General features: G+C 35.1%; 2 protein-coding genes and 1 non-coding gene across 5 annotated transcripts in view; all 3 read right to left on the bottom strand.

Annotated features, from left to right (window-relative positions):
* The window catches only part of KAT14 (lysine acetyltransferase 14), a 29,435-nt gene extending 13,770 nt beyond the window's left edge, over positions 1 to 15,665 (bottom strand). For all 3 annotated transcript variants that reach the window (XM_044660732.1, XM_044660731.1, XM_044660733.1), the window contains exons 1-5: positions 15,407 to 15,665; positions 13,587 to 13,705; positions 8,896 to 9,017; positions 4,588 to 4,769; positions 3,252 to 3,668 (exon numbers count right to left, since the gene is read on the bottom strand). In XM_044660732.1, the coding sequence (XP_044516667.1) occupies positions 3,252 to 3,668; positions 4,588 to 4,769; positions 8,896 to 9,017; positions 13,587 to 13,705; positions 15,407 to 15,665 (1,099 nt within the window). The remainder of the gene's footprint in view (positions 1 to 3,251; positions 3,669 to 4,587; positions 4,770 to 8,895; positions 9,018 to 13,586; positions 13,706 to 15,406) is intronic.
* On the bottom strand, positions 11,166 to 11,412 carry LOC123238504. The gene has a single exon (XR_006505666.1). It is a non-coding gene; the product is annotated as a small nucleolar RNA SNORD17 (small nucleolar RNA).
* Positions 15,666 to 15,860: 195 nt separating the features above from the next.
* LOC123234764 (protein PET117 homolog, mitochondrial) lies at positions 15,861 to 21,111 on the bottom strand. Its single transcript, XM_044660730.1, has 2 exons — positions 20,913 to 21,111; positions 15,861 to 16,140 (listed from the first exon to the last, which is right to left on the bottom strand). The coding sequence occupies exons 1-2, from the start codon at positions 21,006 to 21,008 to the stop codon at positions 15,991 to 15,993; spliced, it is 246 nt and encodes an 81-aa protein (XP_044516665.1). The 5' UTR covers positions 21,009 to 21,111; the 3' UTR covers positions 15,861 to 15,990.
* Positions 21,112 to 21,393: the final 282 nt, after the last annotated feature.

Here is a 21,393-nt window from a genome sequence, read left to right as displayed (position 1 = left end):
AAATAACCTTACTTAAACTATGTATAACAAAACAAAACAAAATCCCATATCAACCAAGTCATTAGAAAACACATTTGAGGCTTCAGGTGTTAAGAATTTTTCTAGGATGATTATAAACACCAAAGAATGGCAACTGAATTAGTTTGCACTCAGGCATGGACTTAATGATACTTAGCACAAGTCATTGCTAATGGGCCTACTGATTTTTAATGGACTTCAAGAATTGTTCAAAGTGAGGCTGAGTGTACATGGCCATTTTTAGGTACAAATATCTAAAAATAGGCAAGAATTCATTCACTGGACATAATTTATACTTTATTTTCCCTCCTATGTTTCTTTAGACATAATTTATACTTTATTTTTCCTCCTATGTTTCTTTAGAGCACAATTTCAGTTCACAAAATTTCCATGTTCTTTATGCCTTTTTCTTCTTTTTCTTTCCAATCAAAAAGAATGTAAAAGTCAAACCAACTGTTTCTCATTTTTGTAAAAAGTCTACTAGGTAAAGATATTAAGAGTCTTAGACTTTTGAAGTTAAAGGTATTATTGAGAAATTTAATTCATCCATTTTCCTATAACTCTTAATACACAGGTAACGTTTATTTGGAAAATTATCTTGTAATTTTTCAGAATAAGCTATTGCTGCTTTTTATAGCAAATGGCAAAACATTCCATGATTACAAGAATAATTATCCTAATTGGGCAGTTAGATTTCATAAAACAAAGTGCCAATACTGGAATCAAGAAGATTCATCTTCCTAAGCTCCAATCTGGTCTCTGGCACTTCCTAGTTGTGTGACCCTAGGCAAGTCACTTAACCAGGTTTGTCTCAGTTTCCTTATATGTCATGTGAGATGAAGAATGAAATGGCAAACCACTTCATTATCTGCCAAGAAAACCCCAAATGAGGTCACAAATAGTTGTGATAAAAAGGACCTCTTGAAAATAGACCAAATAGAAATCAAAGACTCTATGAAATAGCAAGAAATATTGAAACAAAAAACAAACTGAAAAAAAGGAAGAAAATACAAGATATCTACACTAACCTGGAAAATAGGTCAAGGAAACACCATTTAAGAACTACTTCTCTGAAAACCATGATTAAAAAAAACAACAACACCCAAGGCATGACACTTTATCTCAAAAAAAAAAAAGAAAAAAATCATAAATGGGGGCAGCTAGATAGCTCAGTGTACAGAAAGCCAGGCCTACAGACAGGAAGTTCTGGGTTCAAATCTTACTTCAGATACTTCCTAGAGGTGTGACCCTGGGCAAATCACTTAACCCCAATTACCTAGACCAGTATTAGGGAACTTTTTAGAATCGTGTGCCCAAACTGACACTTCAAGCTGCCTGTGAGCCTCCCACATTACCCTAGACAGCGAAAGGATGGAGAGCTGGCATTGGGCCGCTGAGCAGAGGGGCAGGGCATGTGAACATTGTCCCCAGGCACAGTGGTGAGGGGCCCCATGTTCCATGCCTTCACCAACATGAGCCTAGTCTATACCTCTCTTCTGCCTTAGAATCAATACTGATTCCAAGTCAGAAGATAAAGGTTTAAAAAGAAAAAAAAAAAAGAAATTACAAATGAAAACTACCCAGGTCTCTTGGAAGCAAAAGATAAAATAAAGGTTGAGAGAATCTATGAAGCAACTCAGAATGAGAACAATTTATACAATATTTTAAGACAATTAACTCTCTAAGACTTGGTAACTGATCAACACAATGATGAACAACAACTCCAAAGAACTCACAGTGAAGCATGTTATCTACTTCCACAAAGAGAACTGTTGGATTCAGAGTACAAACTGAACCGTCTTTTCTTTCTTTTTTTAAACTCTTACCTTCTGCCTTGGAACCAATACCAAGGCAGAAGAGTGGCAAGGGCTAGGAAATGGGGGTTAAATGACTTGGACCTGAGAAACACAGCTAGGAAGTGTCTGAGATCATATCTGAACCCAGGATTTTCCATCCCTAGGCCTGTCTCTAAATCTACTGAGTTACTCAGCTGCCCCCTTTATTGTTCAGTTGCATCCAACTGTTGTTCATGATCTCATTTGGGGTTTCTTGGCAGGGATACTAGAATGGCTTGATATTTGTTTCTCTAGCACGTTTTACAGATGAAGAAACACAGGCAAACAGGACTAAGTGACTTGCCCAGGATCACACAACAAGTAAGTGTCTGAGGCTAGATTTGAACTCAGGTCTTCCTGACTCCAAGTCCAGCACTCTATCCACTAAGCCACCTAGCTGCCTCTCTATTTTCTTTTGTACATGGTTAATACAGGAATTTGTTTTGCACCAAGTGCATATATTTGTAATAGATTTTAATTTTCTTGTCTTCTAAATGGGAGGGAGAGAAGAGAAAGAAAATCAGAACTGAAAATAAAACTGATTTTTAAAAATATATTGGAAGTGACTATTTCAGAGAATCCTGGGCAAAGAAACGAGAATAAAACCAAGATGACAATTTATTTAAGGACAGAAACATTGTAAAGAACAACTTTAAAAAACTTAAAAATTAATGGGGCAGCTGGGTGGCTCAGTGGATTGAGAGCCAGGCCTAGGGATAGGAAGTCCTAAATTCAAATCTGGCTCAGATACTTCCTAGTTGTGTCACATAACCCCATTGCCTAGCCCTAACTGCTCTTCTGATTTAGAACCAAAACATAGTATTGATTCTAAGACAAAAGGTATGGATTAAAAAATAAAAAACCCAAAACTTAAAAATTAAAATCAATGCAATGACCAACTACTTTTCTGGAAACTCTATGATGAAATAGCTTGCCTACCCACCTCCTAACAAAGAAGTTATCAACACAAGGTGCAGAGACATATATTTTTGAACATATCCACTGTATGGACTCATTTTGCTTGACTATGCAATTTATTACAAGGATTTTAGGATACACAAAAGAAAAAAGAAAGTTTAGAAAGCACAGATAATCAATTTTTAAAGTAATGGGTAGAATTTATTTTATACTTAAAAAAAAGCAAGGCAGCATGACATGGAGGTTGTTTCATATACAGAAGCCCTTTTTGAGAGTTTGGTGGCATGAATACAAAAGCTCTTTTTTTTTATTTTTATGTCAGGATAAAAAATTTTAATGACAATTTCTGAAACCTTGCTTTTCTAGTTCATTCAGACAATATTAAACTTATTAAATAAGTGTAAATATAAATATTCAACAAATTTATCAAAGTGAAGAAAGGCTATGAAGATTGGCAGAACCCAACAGGTTAATTCTTACCATGAAATAAGGCTTGTGGTGGCATTACATCTGGAATAAGATCAGCTTCTGACAGCAGGCTAGGAGTTGCTGAATGAGAAGCTGGAGTTCCAGGAGCAGAAAAATCCAGAGAAGGAGAAGGAGATGGGCTTGTCAAAGGGGTTCGATCAGAAGAACTCAAGGATGAAAAGTCAATCACCTCTCCCTTCTCAAGAACCATGTCAGGCCTTCGGCCCCGGCTGATGAATTTTACTGGGGTGGAAGATGTACTTCTATCCAAGAAACCAGCAGCTTCTTTTTGGGCTCTCCTAATGTCTTTAGCTTCTTGAGTTCGTGATCTCTTCTCCTTCAGTTCCATGGCAGATTCCACGGGATTTCGACTCACTCTTTTTCTAAGCCCCTCTACTGTAATGATGGGATCCAAAGCTGGTTTTGAGGCTAAAGAAAAACAATAAATTTCTAAATGCTCATTTACTATTTATATACCAAACATGTTAACCAACAGCTGTTCTGCTCAGTTTGAACATCAGGTCTTCCTCAAGTTAAGTTCACCACCTGAAATTTCATTATCTTCAAGATAGGTTTAGCTTTTGAAACTCTATTCCTCTGGACCATCCTCACTTGCCTATCCCTTGAAATTAGAGGACTGGAGAACAAAGGAATAAACTCCTCTCAAGGCCTCCTTTTATGGGGGGCTCATACATTTTCAACAAACTTCAACAAAGTGACTGCTAGTTTTGACATCAAGAACCCCAAAATCTAGATCAGAGTACCCTCTAGCAACTTCCCTCTTCTCAACTATTTCCTTTTATATATTGTCTTTCCCTATTAGATATTAAGTTTCCTGAGGGCAGGGATGGTTTTTAGTTTTCTTATATGTATTCCTTAACACAATGCCAGGCATAATGCTTATAATAATATTTAGTGCCTGCTGACACTCAAGCATTTAATTTTAGATCCTTTTTGCTACTCACATGACTATGTGCTTAGTACAATGCTTTAATACTCAGAAGGTACTCAATGAACACTTAATTATGCTAAAACAAGGCTTTTTAATGTCTCTAAACTATGAATTTAAAAAGCTTAAGATACTTATTTGAAATCAGATTTTGAACAAGATATTTTCAAAAATGTGAAACAAATCACTTAACAGGCATTTTTATAATTAAAAGGAGAAAGGTGTTGAATATTTAAAAAAAAGCATGCAGCACATCAAATTTTGTCACAAAGAACATTATCAATACAATAGCTTCTGTGGACACAAACTAGCTAATTCAGCTAAAAATTGGGCTTATCTCCTATCTTTAAACTTGGTTGACTTTGGCCTGCCTGGCACCTCTTGTACTGTTCGAAGTACCTTTTACTTTCAAAGCAGAGGCAGACAATTTCTCTCCTTCAGGTTTCATTGTTGGGGGTTTGTTATGAACAAGTTTCCACCATCCTGGTTCTCCAAATTCCTGAGCACCTGAACGGAAAAATACTGGACTCCCCACACTAAGACAACCTGCTACTGTGCTCCACCAGGTTGAAGTTTTTTTTCTTTAAAAGAAAAAGAAAAGAGAGAACAAAGTAATTTTTTAAATTGTGAATTATATAGATTTTCCAGTTGACAACTATTTTTAGGTAGAGGTAAACCATATTTCCTGTCTATTTCAGCAAATATGACTTTCTGCCATCCAATGAAGTTTCTGGTTATCTTAAGAAGCATTATTAAGATTTTCAAGAAACAAATTTTAATTCACTTAAAGTCTTAAAAAAATATTTGTGCTATTGCAGATGTCAAGAAATCAAACAAGGTGTTATAACTCTACTTCAAGAAACTTGGGAATCAGTGGAATAAAAAGATCTCTGCAAAAACACCTAACAGAACTAGAACTGCATGGCATGTACCACAAACACTGACAGAGAAATTATTGACTTTTAAACTTCATTCTATGTAAAATTGTTTTAGTTCTAAAAGATGGTTTATGTTCAAAGACTCATAAAATGGGAACTCATTTAATAAGCAAAAATATCTTTACAAATGTGCTTTGACAATAGAATGAAGGAAACAATTATGGACATTTCTTTATATTTTCTTTTTAAAATTTTCACTATAAAGTCATGATCTGCTCTCCAGAGTCTAAACTGTATTGAAGACACTCATGAAAATATCTTTCACAGAATTCTATTCTTCTAGACAGAAAAATATACCAAAGTAAGCAAAAGAAAGGGGACAGCAGCAAAGAAGGGTAAAGAGAAATAGTTATTTAGAAACTTTAGAAATAATCTGAAAATGCAGAAAGGTTATTTTTCAAAATGGTTATAATGAATATTTGAGGCAAGAAGTAACAGCCTAATTCTAGTTTCAATAGTGCTCCATTCGAGAGTATCCTTCTACATTTCCTTCTCTTCCATCCCCTGTCCTATCCTTCAAAGTCCAAAGTGATGGATGAGTAAAAGGGAAAAAGATTTAGAAAATAATTCTAGTTATACTCCTCTCTCTGAAATGCTCATACATATTAAGACCTGGGTGTAGAAATGAAATTTTCTCTAGTCATAGGCCTTTTCTTCTCTTTAAACCCTTACCTTCTGTCTTAGTATCAATTCTAAGTTAAAAAAGTGACAAGGGCTAGGGGACTGGGGTTAAGTGCCTTGGAACCAATACACAGTATTGATAAGGTAAGGTTTTAAAAAAGATAACAGAAAAAGGAGTGTTCATTGTGCATGTCCCATTGATTAATAATAAGGAAACAAAATGGGGAAGTAATCCTTTTTTTGTTTTTACCATGAAGCATGATAATTTCCCCAAGAGTGAAAAGAAAGGCCCCAAAGAGACAATAACATGAAACCATTTCAAAAACTAGCATTTGATAATATTCACAGCACTGAAAAACAATTAACAAATTCATTAAATATACAATGTACTATCTCAAGGTGTGTGTTCTCTCCCCTATTATTATCCATCCTTCCATTCCTTTTTCTGTAATTATAGAAAAGTCTTGGCACATAGTATTTTGATGATTCTAACTCCCTGGCTTATACAAATTTAAAAATACATACTTATAATTACTAATGACTCCAGGGCAGAAGTTGTTGTTTAAATCATTAACTTTGGAATCAAGGACGAACAGAATCATATCATGATTTAACCCATGGTAGGAACATTAGCCAGCTTTGTGCTGTTTGGTCATGAATTTCTTGTTGAGGCACATATAAAATATTTAAATATTCTTTATGTAATTAAAAAATGTACTTTTAGAGACATGTTCAAATTGCTCTTTAGTCATCAAAAACATGTTCTCCAAAGAAAGTTAAGCCTAGAATAACAAATATAATTTGTAAAAGTCAGAAAAAGTAATTAATGCCTTATAAAAAATGTGTGCACATGTGTGTTACACATACACAGTAACATAGAAATCTAAGTTATAATTAGGTTAGTACTGAGTTACTCTTCAAGTTTTCATTGACCTTCAGTACTGTATTCGTACACACACCAATTATAAATCACAGGTCTGGACAAAAAGAAACAAATCAAAAAGTACAAAGTTACTTTAAGTCTGGTGATAAATAAAAATTTCATATATAACCCTGTACCATCTCCCCAAATGTACTTTCTAACTTTAATTATTTAGGTTCTACATATGTTATAGACAATTTACAAATTCCATTTAAAAGTATTGCATAACTACAATATACAACATATTCTTATTATTTCAGATCCTGTGACAAGGAAAAAATTACTCCCAATTGGTATGTAGTTATGTAACTACGAAAGGTTACAAAGCATTTCAGCTTTGAGAAGTAAATTTGATTTGACTTGGTAGGACATTTACATGTTTTATCCCAACTAAAATCTCAATTATTAAAGTTTTTAAAGTACACAAAGATTTTATGAAGATATAAAAATATATATATTTTATACATAAGGAGAAACACATATTCCAAAAGAAGGTCAATCAAAAAGTATTTATTAAATGCCTACTGTGTACACTAAGCTTTGGAGGTACAAATAAATGCAAAAAAAAAAAAATCAATCCAATTCAAAAAGGTTGGGATAAGTGGGAGAGAAAATATGCAAATACACACAAACAAGACATATTCAGGATAAACTGGAAATAGTATCAGAAGGAAGGCCCTAAGATTAAGGGACAATTAGGAAAGGTTTCTTGTAGAAAATGAGATTTCAGAAGACTTGAAAGAAGTCAGGGTTAGAGAAGTTAGCTGGAACATTAGGTTCAATGGCAATGAATTTAGAACAGTATAAAGAAAGTAATGTCGGCCCTCAGCAGGTCCAACTCTCCAAACTAAATCCAGGACCCAGGATTAACAAGGACAAACAAATGAGATAGTATTTTTAAAAAGAAAAAAGTTGTCAAACAGACTTCTTATAAAACTATACTATTCAAAAGAAAAAGTACTCAAAAAAAAACCCACAGAAAAATTTCAAAGCTATAATGTCACTTTCTTCTTTCTTGCCATGCAGCAAAGGTTGCATATAGAAGGTCTTAGAATATCATTTCTTTTAATGTATAGGACTCTTTGTGTTGTCAACTCCTTTCCAGACACCAGTAAGTAATTTGGAAACTAAAATGACCCCCACTATAAAAGGAGACTAAAATATTTTCTAACCTGGTAATTTCTCTCATTAAGTCTTATTGACCTTCTTTTGGAATACATGCCACTCCTTATATTTAAGGTCACACACTACCAGTGACTCACTCTAATTCTATTATGTTCTCTGCAACATCAGCCAAACCTGAAAGGCTTTTTTAAAAAAATTAAATCTATTTGACTAGTTTGAATAAAACACACAAAGGACTATACTAAATACTAAATGACTAAACTAAAACAGTTAACAAAAATCCTGCTCTGACTTGAGAAGAGATTTTAGTCATATTTATAGTCACTGAATAATGCAAGATTTACTCATCGAAGTCTTGATACAACATCTAATGAATTCAGAATCTTGAACAAAATTCAAACAAAGGTAAGATTGAATTGATTTCAATAGCACAATAAAATGTCAGATAGACACAGCAATAACAGTAGTTTCATGGACCCTCTGCTTGAGGATCCATAAGTTCATTGAACAAATAAGTTTAAAATAAATAAATGAAACGAATGAATATTTAAGTAATAATGGCACTGTTAATATGGAAAAACTAGTGAAAAAATATTTAGTGTGCCTAATATGTGGCCCTGTAGGGAATATAAAGAAGCACAAAGGACTGCTTGCCTCCAAGGTACTAAAAATCAAGTTGAGCTTTAACAGTGCATATAAAAAGGTTTTTAGTAATACAAAACACTATATAACTACCAAAAGAGTGAATACAAATAAACTGCTTTAAGAGTTTAAAAGAATAAGAGTAATAGGACCCAACCTAGGAGGAAACAAAGCATCTTTAATATTCTAGCTATTTCTACCATCCTGTTCTATACAGAAATTTAGTTCATTTAAGGAACCCTAGAAATTGTCTTTGCTTTTTATCCAATCTTCTGACTCAATAAACACTGTCAACTCAACTTTAAGGAAATGGAAATATCATTGTAATAAGACAAGTCACAGTGACTCCCCAAGTCAGTATTCTATATCATTCAGGTGAACAGGTTAAGATATCATAAATAAATCTAGTATTATAGTTTATTTTTTACAACTGCTAAATTTCAAATAAACATTTTTTACCTGTTTCCTAATAAAAAGGTCCAATGTTTCTCAATAAAAGCACAAATATCTTCTTTCCATCGGAAATAACCTTGGCGTCCAGTTCCTTCCAGAGATAAATTATACATTGCCAACATGACAACCTAGAACAAAAATGTTCAGAGAGGAAGGAAAAGGAGTAAAAAAAAATGTATACTTAGAACTGCAAGGGAACAAAGACATCATTTAATTCAATGTTCTTTTTAGGAGAAGAAAATGAGTTCCAATGTGCCCAAGATCACAGACCTGTGTTAGAAAGCCAAGTCTCCCCATAGCCCAGTGCTCCTTATACCGTAACATACTTTCTCCTTTCAAGAGAGTTTGAAATCCTTAAAAAATATTTTTAGCAATTTTGGATCTAAAGAAATATATACTTTTTAATAGTGTCAGATTCTGAAAAGGCAAAATAACATAAAGGTTATTTTGAGAATATAAGAAATTGAATGAATTGCAATTAACCAACAGAGCATAATTATTCACAAAAAATACATTTTACCAAACAGCATACCCTATAGGAAGACATGCTGATATACTCCTTTCAAAATAGACTCTTGAATATGATGAATCTAATTTCTGCTTTAACTCTTTGACTTCTATAATTTCTCTATGCAGGTAAACCTAGGTGCACTAGGTTCTACTGTCAGGATCTTAAAATTCTTAACAACCATAGAGCTGGAATGGCCTTTAAAAAGCATCTAGCTAGGCACCCTCATTTACAAATAAGGTACGGGAGGGCCGAGAGATGCTAAATGTCTTGTCCAGCAAAGTCACTAGATAATTAGTAGAAGAAAAAAGTGAACCAATGTCTCAATTTAATAAGATCTTAGATTTAAAGCTGACAGAGACCTTAGAGATCACAGAATCCAACCCCTCATTTTATAGATGAATAAAAAGCATGAGATTATGTGACTTGCCCAGAGCTACAGAGACAGAATTAGAACTCAGGTCTTCCTGATTCTGAGCCCAACATTCTCTCCAATGGGCCATCTAGCTGCCTACCCCAATATTTTGTCCACGATAGCAACCTGTCTACCCCACACTATTTTCATAAAAGTTCAAATCTTGTATTTCTTTGGTATATTCAGGATATCACCTAGCACACTGGTAAGCACATATGCTGTTCAATAAATTATTTGAAAGGAATTGAAGGAATTCTATACCCAAGAATCTCCAATTATTTTTAGCTCTCTGTCCTCATCCTACTCTCACTATAACCCCACTTCCTTTGTACAAATCATTATCCATATTTCAATGGACTCCTCCCCTTTTCAACTCTTGATTCTCCATTCGCTATGGTCCCTTCTGACCTACAACAACCAACTCAGGTTTGACTTTTTTGCTACCACAGCCTCTATCATCCTATCTCAAAGATAATCTATGTTAAAATTTCTCATGACACACTGTAGGGTCCTTTCCTTTGTCTGTATAAATATACATTTATATACTATTTTAACAATAATCACAATCTATGTTCCAGGCACTGTGCCAATTGGTTTACAAATATTTCATTTGATCCTCACAACGCTTAATAATAGGTACAATTATGATCCTTATCTTACAGCTAGAAAAACTGAGGCAGAGGTTAAGTGACTTGCCCATGTACACATAGCTATTAAGTGTCACTGGCTAGATTTTAACATAATCTTCCTGACTCTAGGTCCAGGCCTTCATTTTCTGTACCACCTAGCTTACCTATCTTGAATCACAGTAATTTGTGTATATTAGAACTTCTTAAGAACAGTATCTGTTGTCTGTCCCTTGTATATAATAAAAGGTTTTTTTGTTTCACTAAATTACCTACTGCATGCAACAGTATCCTAGGAGCTCTAGGAAATAAAAATTTTATATGCCATGATACCTGCTCTCATGGAATTTACAAGTAACCCAAAAATGATAACATAAAGTTACGCTAGTACAGAGGATGGAACGAAGAGTGTATATTAATTGGGAATTAGGAAGCCTGGGACCCATTCTATTTCCATGTCAGTGCTGACTGGGCTGCTGCAGGTCAGCCAGCATAATGGGGAAGTTTGATTAAGGTAAAACTTCTGTAAGATCAATCTACCCCCCCCATCTTCCTTCCCTTCTCCTTTCTATCAATAAATCATAATAAACATAAAATACACAGCCAGACTCAAAATTTTTAATCATAACAGATTAAAAAAAGTTTCTGACCCATATGAACAGTGACCAAAGACTTCCAACTCAGATGTAGATTCAATATCAAAGAAACAGCTCAAAGTCTGCAGCATGTGATCAGACACCAGTCATTCGTCTTGGTAAGATGGGACCCCAAATAATGGGGTTTCACCTCTGCTGACACCATCCCTTCCTACTAGTAAGACCACCACACACACCTGCCATCTACAGTAGAACACCGCAAGTCTGGAGGGTATCTGGAGGTTACAAAACTCAAGAGTTCCTAGAACAGGAGCTCAGAGCTGTAGGAAGGCCAGAGCAGCACACTCAGAGAATGGATAAACTTCATCATCATTTCACATAAGCTGCAAACCAGTGGCTCAAATTCAAGTGTGGAATAGGAAAGAACAATTCAAAGACAAATAAAAGTCTTGAACCACTTCAAGAAATACAATCAGCTTAATGTTATGGCAACTGTCCAGATAAATCAGATATCAAAGGCTAAGAGACTTTAACCGTAAGAGGGAAAAAATTCTAATATGACTTTCAGCTAGTTATTTAGTCAAAATGCCCCGAGAATACAATTTAGCAGTTAGTTTCGGCTCAAGGTCTTCTCCAAAACCAAAGATCTTTATAATACACCACTTTGCCTTGCCTATGTGCTATATTATATCAGGAAATACTAGAACAAAAGGATATATGATGTACTTTATATATGAAAAATCAATTGCTATTTCAACCTCTAGGAAAGGTCTGGGCAAATCACTTAACCTTTCCTTAGGATTTCTTTATCAATAAAAGGGGGGGGGGGGGTTTGAGAGAGAGAAATACAACTAGATCTTTAAAGTCCATCCAGCCCTATATCTAAAATAATACATATATAGAATTTAAATTTTGATCGTGTCTACTTTATAAAAAAAAATGTCCTGCTGATAAGTGTGTATAAAGATTTTGTAGTGAGATTTTGAAAATTTGGATTAATGAGGAAGGTCTTCAGCATGGTAGGTAGATCCCACTGTGGAAAACTTAAAGGAATTTGGAAACAAAGGGGACAAGTATGTTATAATCTAGGCAGTCAGAAAGGGGTTGAAATCATATCTTTGGAGGGATTACCTATATCAGTGAGATCATAGATCCCACCTAAGTTTTCTTAGTTGTTCATACTTTTCTAGAGCAACTGAAATTTACAATGTATAATGCTACACAAATAGCATTTATACAGCATAAGAATTTGACTGTTAATATATCATATTTATAATACAGGCTACCATGTTTCTTTATTCTTTCAATTTTCCCCTAAAATAATAACTTTGTTTTTTGAATAGTAGCCAAAAAAATACTAACCCCATTTTTCATTAAAATCACATTAATATGAAAAAAGAACCTCCAAATTGAAGTATTTATATTTGTAAGAAATGGGGTTGGTATTTTTCTGCCTACTATTAAAAAAACAAAGTCATTGTTTTAGGAAAATAATGAAATGGTTTAGAGGAAGAAGAGGACCTTGAGCAAAACGTTGGAGGACACCTATAGTTAGAGGGCATGATCTGAAAGAGGACTAAATAAAGGAGATAGAGTAGAAGCAGTCAGGTAGGAGGAGAAACAGGTGAGAGTGATGTCCAAAAAGAGAGTATAAAAGGAAGAAAAATATGAGGGGTCAGTGTCCAGTTGCAGAGAAGTCAAGAATAATAAGAACTGAGAAAAGGCCACTGGATTTGGCATCTAAGAGAATATTGATAACTTTGGAGAGAGCAGTTTCACTGGCATGTTAAGGTACGAAGTTGGATTGTGGAGGCATCTATTGTAGCATGTCTTTTAAAGGAGTTTAGCCATAAAGGGTAGAAGAGATAGGAAAGAGAAGAATAGGAGGATAAAATGAGGATTTTTTTTAGACTGAGGGATACATGAGCATGTTTGTAGGCAATAGAGAATGAGGCAGTAGCCAGGGAGAAAATAAAAGTAAGTGACAGGGTGGTAATGACAGAGGATGATCTGTTAGAGACAAGATAGAATGGAACCGTTTGAACACATAGAGAGGTTAAGTCTTGGTAAGGAATAAGGCCACTTCATCATGTAAGTCAGAGGGGTAAAGGAGAACAGAATGGCAGAAGGCATATCAGTAATATGCAGTGAGGTAAAGGGGAGAAGAGAGGTCATGGTGAATGGTCTCATTTTTTTTCTCCCAGGAAAATATGAGACAAGGCTCTCAGCTAAGAGGGTGAAGCAAAGGAGAATCATGAGAAACTTGAGAGAAAAAGGGTTGGAAGTTCTGTGGAGAAAGGATAGTGAATATAATTCTATTCAAGGTTTAAAAGTGAAAGGAGCTTTAGAGATGAACTAACTCAAACCTTTTGTTTTCTAGGAAAACACATAGGATAAGAAGTGTTAAGATATGCACATTTTACCATATTCATAATAAAAGAACTCCCAAATTCTCTTCAATCACATAGAATTTTTGTCATATTATTTCCACAGTACAAATCAAGTTTTCATGAGATATCACTGTAATCCTTCTATAATGGATTTTTACTTACTTGTTGCCATGTCAATCTCAGCCTCTCAAACTGTTCTTTACCATCTTCTGAACAATCTGAACAAGTAAATCTAAAAAAGTTATCACCTTTGAGATAACTGAGCTGTTCCCTCAGCTGACCTAAAACAAAGTAAAAGACAAAACACAAGAATATCTTAGTTTTTCAATATCACTGGTGCCAAAAAGGTTGAATCATACTTTACTGGTTCAATTTTTCCTACTAAGGTCTTTCGTCTTGGTATCTCAACTCTGCCAGTGGTAGAAAGGGTCCAAATGATGCCAATATTTCATCCTGAGTGTCTCTCATTATATGTGCAGGGGAAAAAATTGGGGTAAGAGAAAAAAGAATGACAAGGAGACAATTTCCTCCCCTTTTTAACAATATGACAGTGCAGCAGTTATCCTTAAAACTTCTATAAAGCTATACTAATCTAACATTAACACTTTAATAACAGACCAGTAAGAAAGAGATAAAGGAGAAAAAAATAGCAAAATAAGCCAAGTCTTTAGGTCAAGAATGTTTGATGTGATTTATACAAAGATAAAAATCTATTTTAACAAATGCCATTATATCTGATTCTACATCAAAAAACTGCTTTAATATTCCAGCAGATGATGACCCACAGTACAACTTTTTTAAAACGTCTACTGACTAGCTACAATTTTTTTTCTTTCTTATTCAAAGATATTTTATTTTATCAATTACACGTAATATTTTTCAAAATACATTTTCTGAAATTATAAGATCTAAATTGTCTCCTTCCCTTCCCACCTTGGAGATGGTAATCAATTTGATCTGGATTACATATATGTTATCATGCAAAACATTTCCATTTTGGTCATTGTGCAGCAAATGTTAATGTCCTTTTGAAAAGGATTTTTCATTAAGAGTCTTTATGCATGAGACAATTACAACTAAACTGTTATTTGGATCCTATTCTTTGTGTCTGAATTGTTTTTATTCAATCTAAAACATTCCTAAAATGTGTTTGTTATTTTAAAAACCCATACCTTCATTTTGGTTGGGCCTGAGCAATTGGGATTAGGCAATTTGCTGAGGGTCACACAGCCAGAAGTGTGTCTGAGGCCACATTTGAACCTAGGACCTGGGTTCTTAGGACCTTAGTTCCTAGGACCTAAGACCTAGGTCTTTAGACCTTGCTCTCTATCCACTGAGCCATTACTTGCCTCCTAAAATTTGCTTTGCAGAGAAGATTGTGTTCTTTCCCAGATTTTGAGGGAGGACTATGTAGCTATATGTAGATAATTTGATTCTCATGGAGCATAGAAAGATGACAATAAAAAGATTAAGATTACAATAATTAGCAAAGAGGTGAATGGAAGAGGTCTTGGTAAAACACGAAACAACTATCCTTCTCAATCTGAATCTACAAACAATATACTACTGAGTATTCCAGTAATTGATTTTGATTTAAGCTAAGTTATAATGTAATGAAATAACTTTTGTCCCATTTAAGACACAAAACCATTCTAGAGTCTAGCAGGATTCCTTATGTCTACAGAAGAATATGTGATTAATTATTTAATAAGTGTGACATCTGATTTCTGAAACAATTGTTACCAAAAGATTCCATAATTAGACTTAACCCCTTTAACAATATGGAAAGCAGTTATTTGAACTTCTATTGCTATGAAAATTTCTTTTAAAGTTATAAATTCCATTAAATCAATGAAGTTAATACCAATAAAATATTTTAATTTAGTTTTCAGTTATATTTTCCTTAAAAAAAAAAAAAAAGAAAAGAAAAAATACCAAGCTTTAGGAAAGAAAATGAATGAAACAAAAAATAAAATTCTTACTGGCTGATATCCATTTTTGGCATTTATCACAGAAGTAAGAAAGCTGTTCTTCCATCCATGACACATCCCCTTCATCACTGTTCAGTGAATCTCCACTTTGATCATGAGATAAATCCACTGAACCTTGATCCTCAGATTCAACAATCAAGAGGGTTTCACCTTCCACTTCTCCTTCTTCCAACCCTTCAGAGGTGGATGTTCTTGTAGCGTCATCATCATGACGACTCATCAGTCCACTAATGTGGACATTATTATCCATCCTTTCTTGCTAGGAAGATTGCTTTTTCAATGACAACCCTGGGGTATGGTTAACCAGATAATATTGTTCACTATTAGAATAACAGATAAAAAGGGGCTGTCTTTAAAAAGTGTCTGATCACAATTAAAATCACTTCAATAGAAGGAATTTTTAAAACAGTTTAAAACTTAAGTGATATAAACCACTGTTCTTTTATTTAAATGCTTAAAGGACAGAAAAAATTATACTGATAGAAGCAATAACTTAATTTATGCCACAACATAGCTAAACAAAAAATCCCAAAACAAGCTAAACCTGTTTCATTATATTTCATTCACTTCAGAACTCATGTTTTTTGCGATCCCTTGGCCAATAACATCTTCTCTCTTTCTGCTTCAAGTTGCTCAGTCAAAATAATCTGTTCTTCCAAAAGACGAACATTTTCTCTTTTTCGATTTTGCCTCTCTATATCTCTGATCACGCCTTCTCGAAGCCTCTAAAACATAAAGAAATAAACTTAAGTGACACCCTGAATACACGATTTCCACCTTCTAGTGTTCTTTTTTCCCCCTAAAACCCTTACCTTCCACTTTGGAATCAATACTGTGTATTAGTTCCAAGGCAGAAGAGTGGTAAGGGCTAGGCAATAGGGGTTAAGTGATTTGCCCAGGGTCACACAACTAGGAAGTGTCTAAGGTCATATTTGAATCCAGGACCTCCCATCTCTGGGCCTGACTCTCAATCCACTGAGGTACCCAGCTGCCCCCTCTAGTATTCTTAAAGGAATAAAATTATCACTGAGATGCACTTCAGACTTCCAAATTTCTAAGTACAAATCCAGACAGTTTTGCTTTAATAACCATAACTGTAATATAATGGAGGATAATTAAATTAATCTGGTAGTGTTACAAATGTTTTTAATAAACATCATACAAATGCTATGTTTTAACAAATATAAATATACAGATTTTAGCAAAACATTTTCATAATATTCTTGGAAAATTTCTGACGGTTTAAGAATTAACAAAGAATGAGATTGCCTGGGATTTTTTTTTTAAACTGGTGCAAAGTGGAATAAGAGATAACAATTTAGGAAGCATATGGTTTTAACTATAGTCCTAAATTTATAACAACTTTTATAACAAGATTTATAACAAGAATTCAGTTATTTATCCTTACTCATTAATAAAATCTGGGGAAAATAATATAGTTTGATTTACTGCAAGAATCAAATACACTACAACCCAGTGGAATAGATTGTCAGCTGAGGAGGGGATGGGAGGAAAAGAAAATGAAGCATGTAAACATGGAAAATTTTAAAATAAAAATTAATTAAAAAAAAAAGAAATCAAATACAATAAAATCTATTTCAGGTGAAATAATTTTTTTAAAAAGTGTAAAAATTATCTAAGAAATAAAGGATGCCAAAAAATCATTTCTCCTCAAAAGGAGACTTACTGAATTTAGAAAAAGGTATTGAATTATTCCAAAAAATTCACAAGTGATAAACATTTTGTTGATCAAATAAAAACAAAATAACCTTCGGTACTTGAAAACAGCTCATATGTAATCAAACAAGTATTTATTCAGGACCTACTACTTGCCAAGCATTGTGCTAGGTGTTAGGGATATAAATAAAAAGAATATATTCCTACTTTCAAACAGCTTACATTCTAACAAAGGATAAAAGAATATGTGAAATATATATACATATATACACACATACATATATTATACAAATGTATATAATATGTATTATCTACAAACATATGTAGAAAACACTGCATTATACATATACACATGTATGTATAGTAAAACTAAACAAATGTAGAATAAATACTTAAAATACATTGTAGTTTGGGAAGGATACTAGCAGTTGTGGAGAGAATAGGCTGTCAGTAAGCATTTCATCAAGCCTGTGTCGAAAAATTACTACACATCTCAAATTACCATACATATACTTACATGTTAAATGCTGCATCTTCCTAGTAGACCATAATTAACTCCTTTACAGCAAAAGATGGTTTCCATTCTTTTGTAGCCTCAATGATTAGTTCCTTACATATGAGGTGCTTAGTACATTTTTAATAGATTGGATTGTCTAGTATTATACTAGATAACAGAAAAACTTTTTTTTAAAAAAAGAGGTACCTCTGTTCTAGGAGTCTTAGGCCCTGGTCCTAGACAGTTCAAATAAAATAAAATATCCTCAGACCCTAGACTCTAATTGTGGCTAAAATAGAGATAAGATAAATGTTAGAAACATTATGAATGACAAGGCAGTCCAATGATTAGTAAGCAATAGTTCTGGGAGATCACAAAGAATTCATAGAAGGTTGGATTTGGAAATTTTAGTGGAAGGCAAGTTCAATATGAGAAAACAATGGTAGCTAAAAAAGGTCAATATGATCTTAAGGGTCCATTATGAGAAGAAAAATTGGTGATCCTACTGTACTCTGCGGTGGTAAAATCATATCTGGAGATCTGTGTTCAGTTATGAACACCTCATTTTAGAAGACAGAACACTCTTGATATTATTCCATTTGAGAATTTGCTGAAAAGACCGTGGGAAATAGGAGACCTGGGGAAAATGATAGCAGTTTTCATGTATTTGAAGAACTGTTCACATGGTAAAGGCAGGGTCGGCAACCTTTTTGGCCGTGAGAGCCATAAACACCACATTTTTAAAAATGTAATTTTGTGAGAGCCGTACAGTGCTCACAGTGCGGGCTCCTGTAACAGCGCCGTAAAAAAAAAATTGACTTTATGGCTCCTGCAGAAAGAGCCATACATTGCTGACCCCTGGTAAATGGATTAGATTTGTTCTTAATGAGAAGCAATGAGTGGAAGTTGGAAGGAAGCAAATTTAGTCTTGATAAATTTACAACTAGAGTAGTGGAGTGGCACAGTGCAATGGCACCAGACATGGAGTCAGGAAGAAAGAAGTTCCAGTGTGGCTTTAGACATTTATTAGCTGTGTGACCCTGGGGCAGGTCACAACCTCTGTGCTTCAGTTTCTTCATCTGTATAGTAGGGATAAAAATCACCTAATTCAGAGTTATCAGGACCAGATATTTGTGAAGCACTTAGCATAATGCCTGGTATATAGTAGATGTTGTATAAATGTTATTGATAAAAAGAAAAAGTTCCTATCCAAGCTTCCCTCTCATTCAAGGTCTTTAAGCAAAAGATTTACAATCACTTGTTAAGTATGCTATATTAAGAATTTGGGTTATAGTATGTATTGGACTCAATGACCTCTGAAGTACTGTCTATCTCCAAGACAATGCCTTTTTTGAAGATCAGTGAGACCTATTTAAAAGCCTCAATAAACTTTTTCTCTTTTAAGAATGTTTCAAACAGCCTGCCAAATCTGTTTGGCCATCCTTAGCTTTTGCAGATCTTATGTAGTTCAAGTACACAAGCTACTACAGAAACAAATTCCAAAGAATTGAGTCTCTTGTGTAAAGGGTACTTTTATTCCAGTAGGGAGTCAGAATCTCGAGTATCCAATTAATTATGTACTGTCAGTTAACAGCCTAGACCCTTTATGAATTAGTAGGTTTCTTGTTTGATTAGGACCCTAGTTAAACTTCCAACTTCAGGTTTAAAGCTTTAAACATTTTAAATTCTAAACATATGGTTATTATATGGTTCTACAGAATAAAAGGTTGAGCACACAGAAAACATGACTCCTAATTGAAAGGATTTTTTTTTCCTTGAGGGACTATGATAGATGGAAGATTTTTATCTATTTGCATTCAGCTGACCACTCTAAAAATAGGAAATTCTTTCAAAGACAGGTCAACAATGCAGAGAATACTATGAATGTAAAACATACACTTAAGCCTAAGTGGTCCAACTGGAAAAATTAAGATAAACAAGCAAACTGTTGCTTAAAAAGTAGTGTCCTTCATGACTAACTTCCAGTTCCTCCTCATCCTCATTTGTGGCATGATTACAAGGCATCAAGAAGCTAGAGAAGCCTCATTGGGTGGGAATTTAGTAAAGGGCAGAGCAAAGGCAATCTAGGAAAGTCACAGGACCACCCAGCTCCCAAAGGCAGAAGTTGGCTAAGTGGAGACAACATTCTCTTAAAAGACAAGTCCTCTGACCCTACCACCAACTACTACCTCTTTGCTGATAACCAATTACTGACACTTAATCCTATTTATATAGTTCTTTACTACTTAACAATCAATTGCTTAGGTCTTTCCATGAGTTTCCCAGTCTGTATTCCCTTCTCTATAAAGTTTAAATAAGATTTTAAAGGTAGTCTTTTAGGATACTATCACAAACTGATTATGTGCAAAATATAGATAACATAATAGCACAAGTAGCACATTAAAATTTGCAAATATCTTTAAGTATTTTGTCTTATTTGATCCACACAACCTGCTGGGGTGGGAGCTATTATTAATTCCATTTTACAGATGAGGAAACAGGCTGATTTGCATTTACCAAAGTCGCACAACTCTACTAAACGTGTGGATCAAGTCTAGAATAAAGATCTTCCTATCTAGTACATTGGCCACTGCTCCACTTATTTAAGACATAACAACATTTTTAATAGTTTACAATAATCATTCCCTTCTATATTTTGTCATGAATAGTAACATGAGTTAGCATTAATAGAATTCTTCAAGATTTGCAAAAGTTAACTATCTCATTTACAACAACCTCATAACACAATCTCAAAGGTAGATGCTATTATTCCATTTTACAAATGAAGAAACTGAGGCAGAGATTAAGAGCCTCACCCAGGATAAACCAACTAATAAGTGTGAGGCCAAATTTGAATACAGGTCTAATTCCAGGTCCAGTGCTCTCCTATCACCCTGCTTATATGGAGTTTACAGTAGTTTAAGTCACAATTACACGTAATGAGACTCACGTTTTGAGATTTACAAGTCCATTTGTCACACCACACCCCTGGAGAGGTGATACAAAGACTAGCCCCATTTTATAGGTAAGTAAACGGAGCTTCGTAAAACAAAGCAACAGTTAGTATCGGCGAGAGTGCGAAAAGAGCAGGAAGAGCGCAATAAGCAAGAAGATGAAAAAATATATGCAGAAAGCGAGAGAGTAAGAGTACCCCAGAGCAGGGTAGCACGAGGTCAGGCCGGGAGCCTGGAACCCGGGACCCCGCAGCGCGCAGCCGCAGCCGCCTAGAGCCCGCGGACAACACGCGGAGAACGTTCCCGCCCCTCTCGGGACTGGAGATGGGGGGGGAAGGGGAAAGCGGGCCCTGTGTCACGTGATCCTGACCTGTTGGTCTTGCTTCTGCCGAAGATGCACCCCGATTACTGTGCCCACCGTGAGCACCACAGAGAGGCCCAGCACCACTTTGGAGCTCCTCGACATCCCTCCCGGGCAGCTGGCCGCGGAGAGGCGGCGGAAGCACCCGTTTCTCTCTATAGCGAAACGTCGGACGACCAGAAGGCGGGGAGCTAGACTGCGGCGGCGAGCGTGCACGACGGCAGCGAGCCTCTTCCGGCGTGCGCGTCCCCGGGCCCCCTTCAGGCTCAATCCCTCGAATGCCGAACGTCCCTGTCCCACCGAGTAGGCCAGGCACGAACAATAGGGAATCGAGAAATCGAGCGCGCCTGCGCTCTGTTCTTTCTTGGGTTGGAGCGGGGATGTTCTGACTGCTTGTGGCCACGTGGTTGGGGCAGTCAAAGACCCAGCATCTCATCTTTCCTTAATTGCACACCTCTTTCTTCCCAACTTAAAGAACTCTAAAACTACA

Source organism: Gracilinanus agilis, chromosome 2, assembly GCF_016433145.1.
Source record: "Gracilinanus agilis isolate LMUSP501 chromosome 2, AgileGrace, whole genome shotgun sequence".
Classification (NCBI taxonomy): domain Eukaryota; kingdom Metazoa; phylum Chordata; class Mammalia; order Didelphimorphia; family Didelphidae; genus Gracilinanus; species Gracilinanus agilis.
This window is presented reverse-complemented; position numbering and strand designations above follow the sequence as displayed.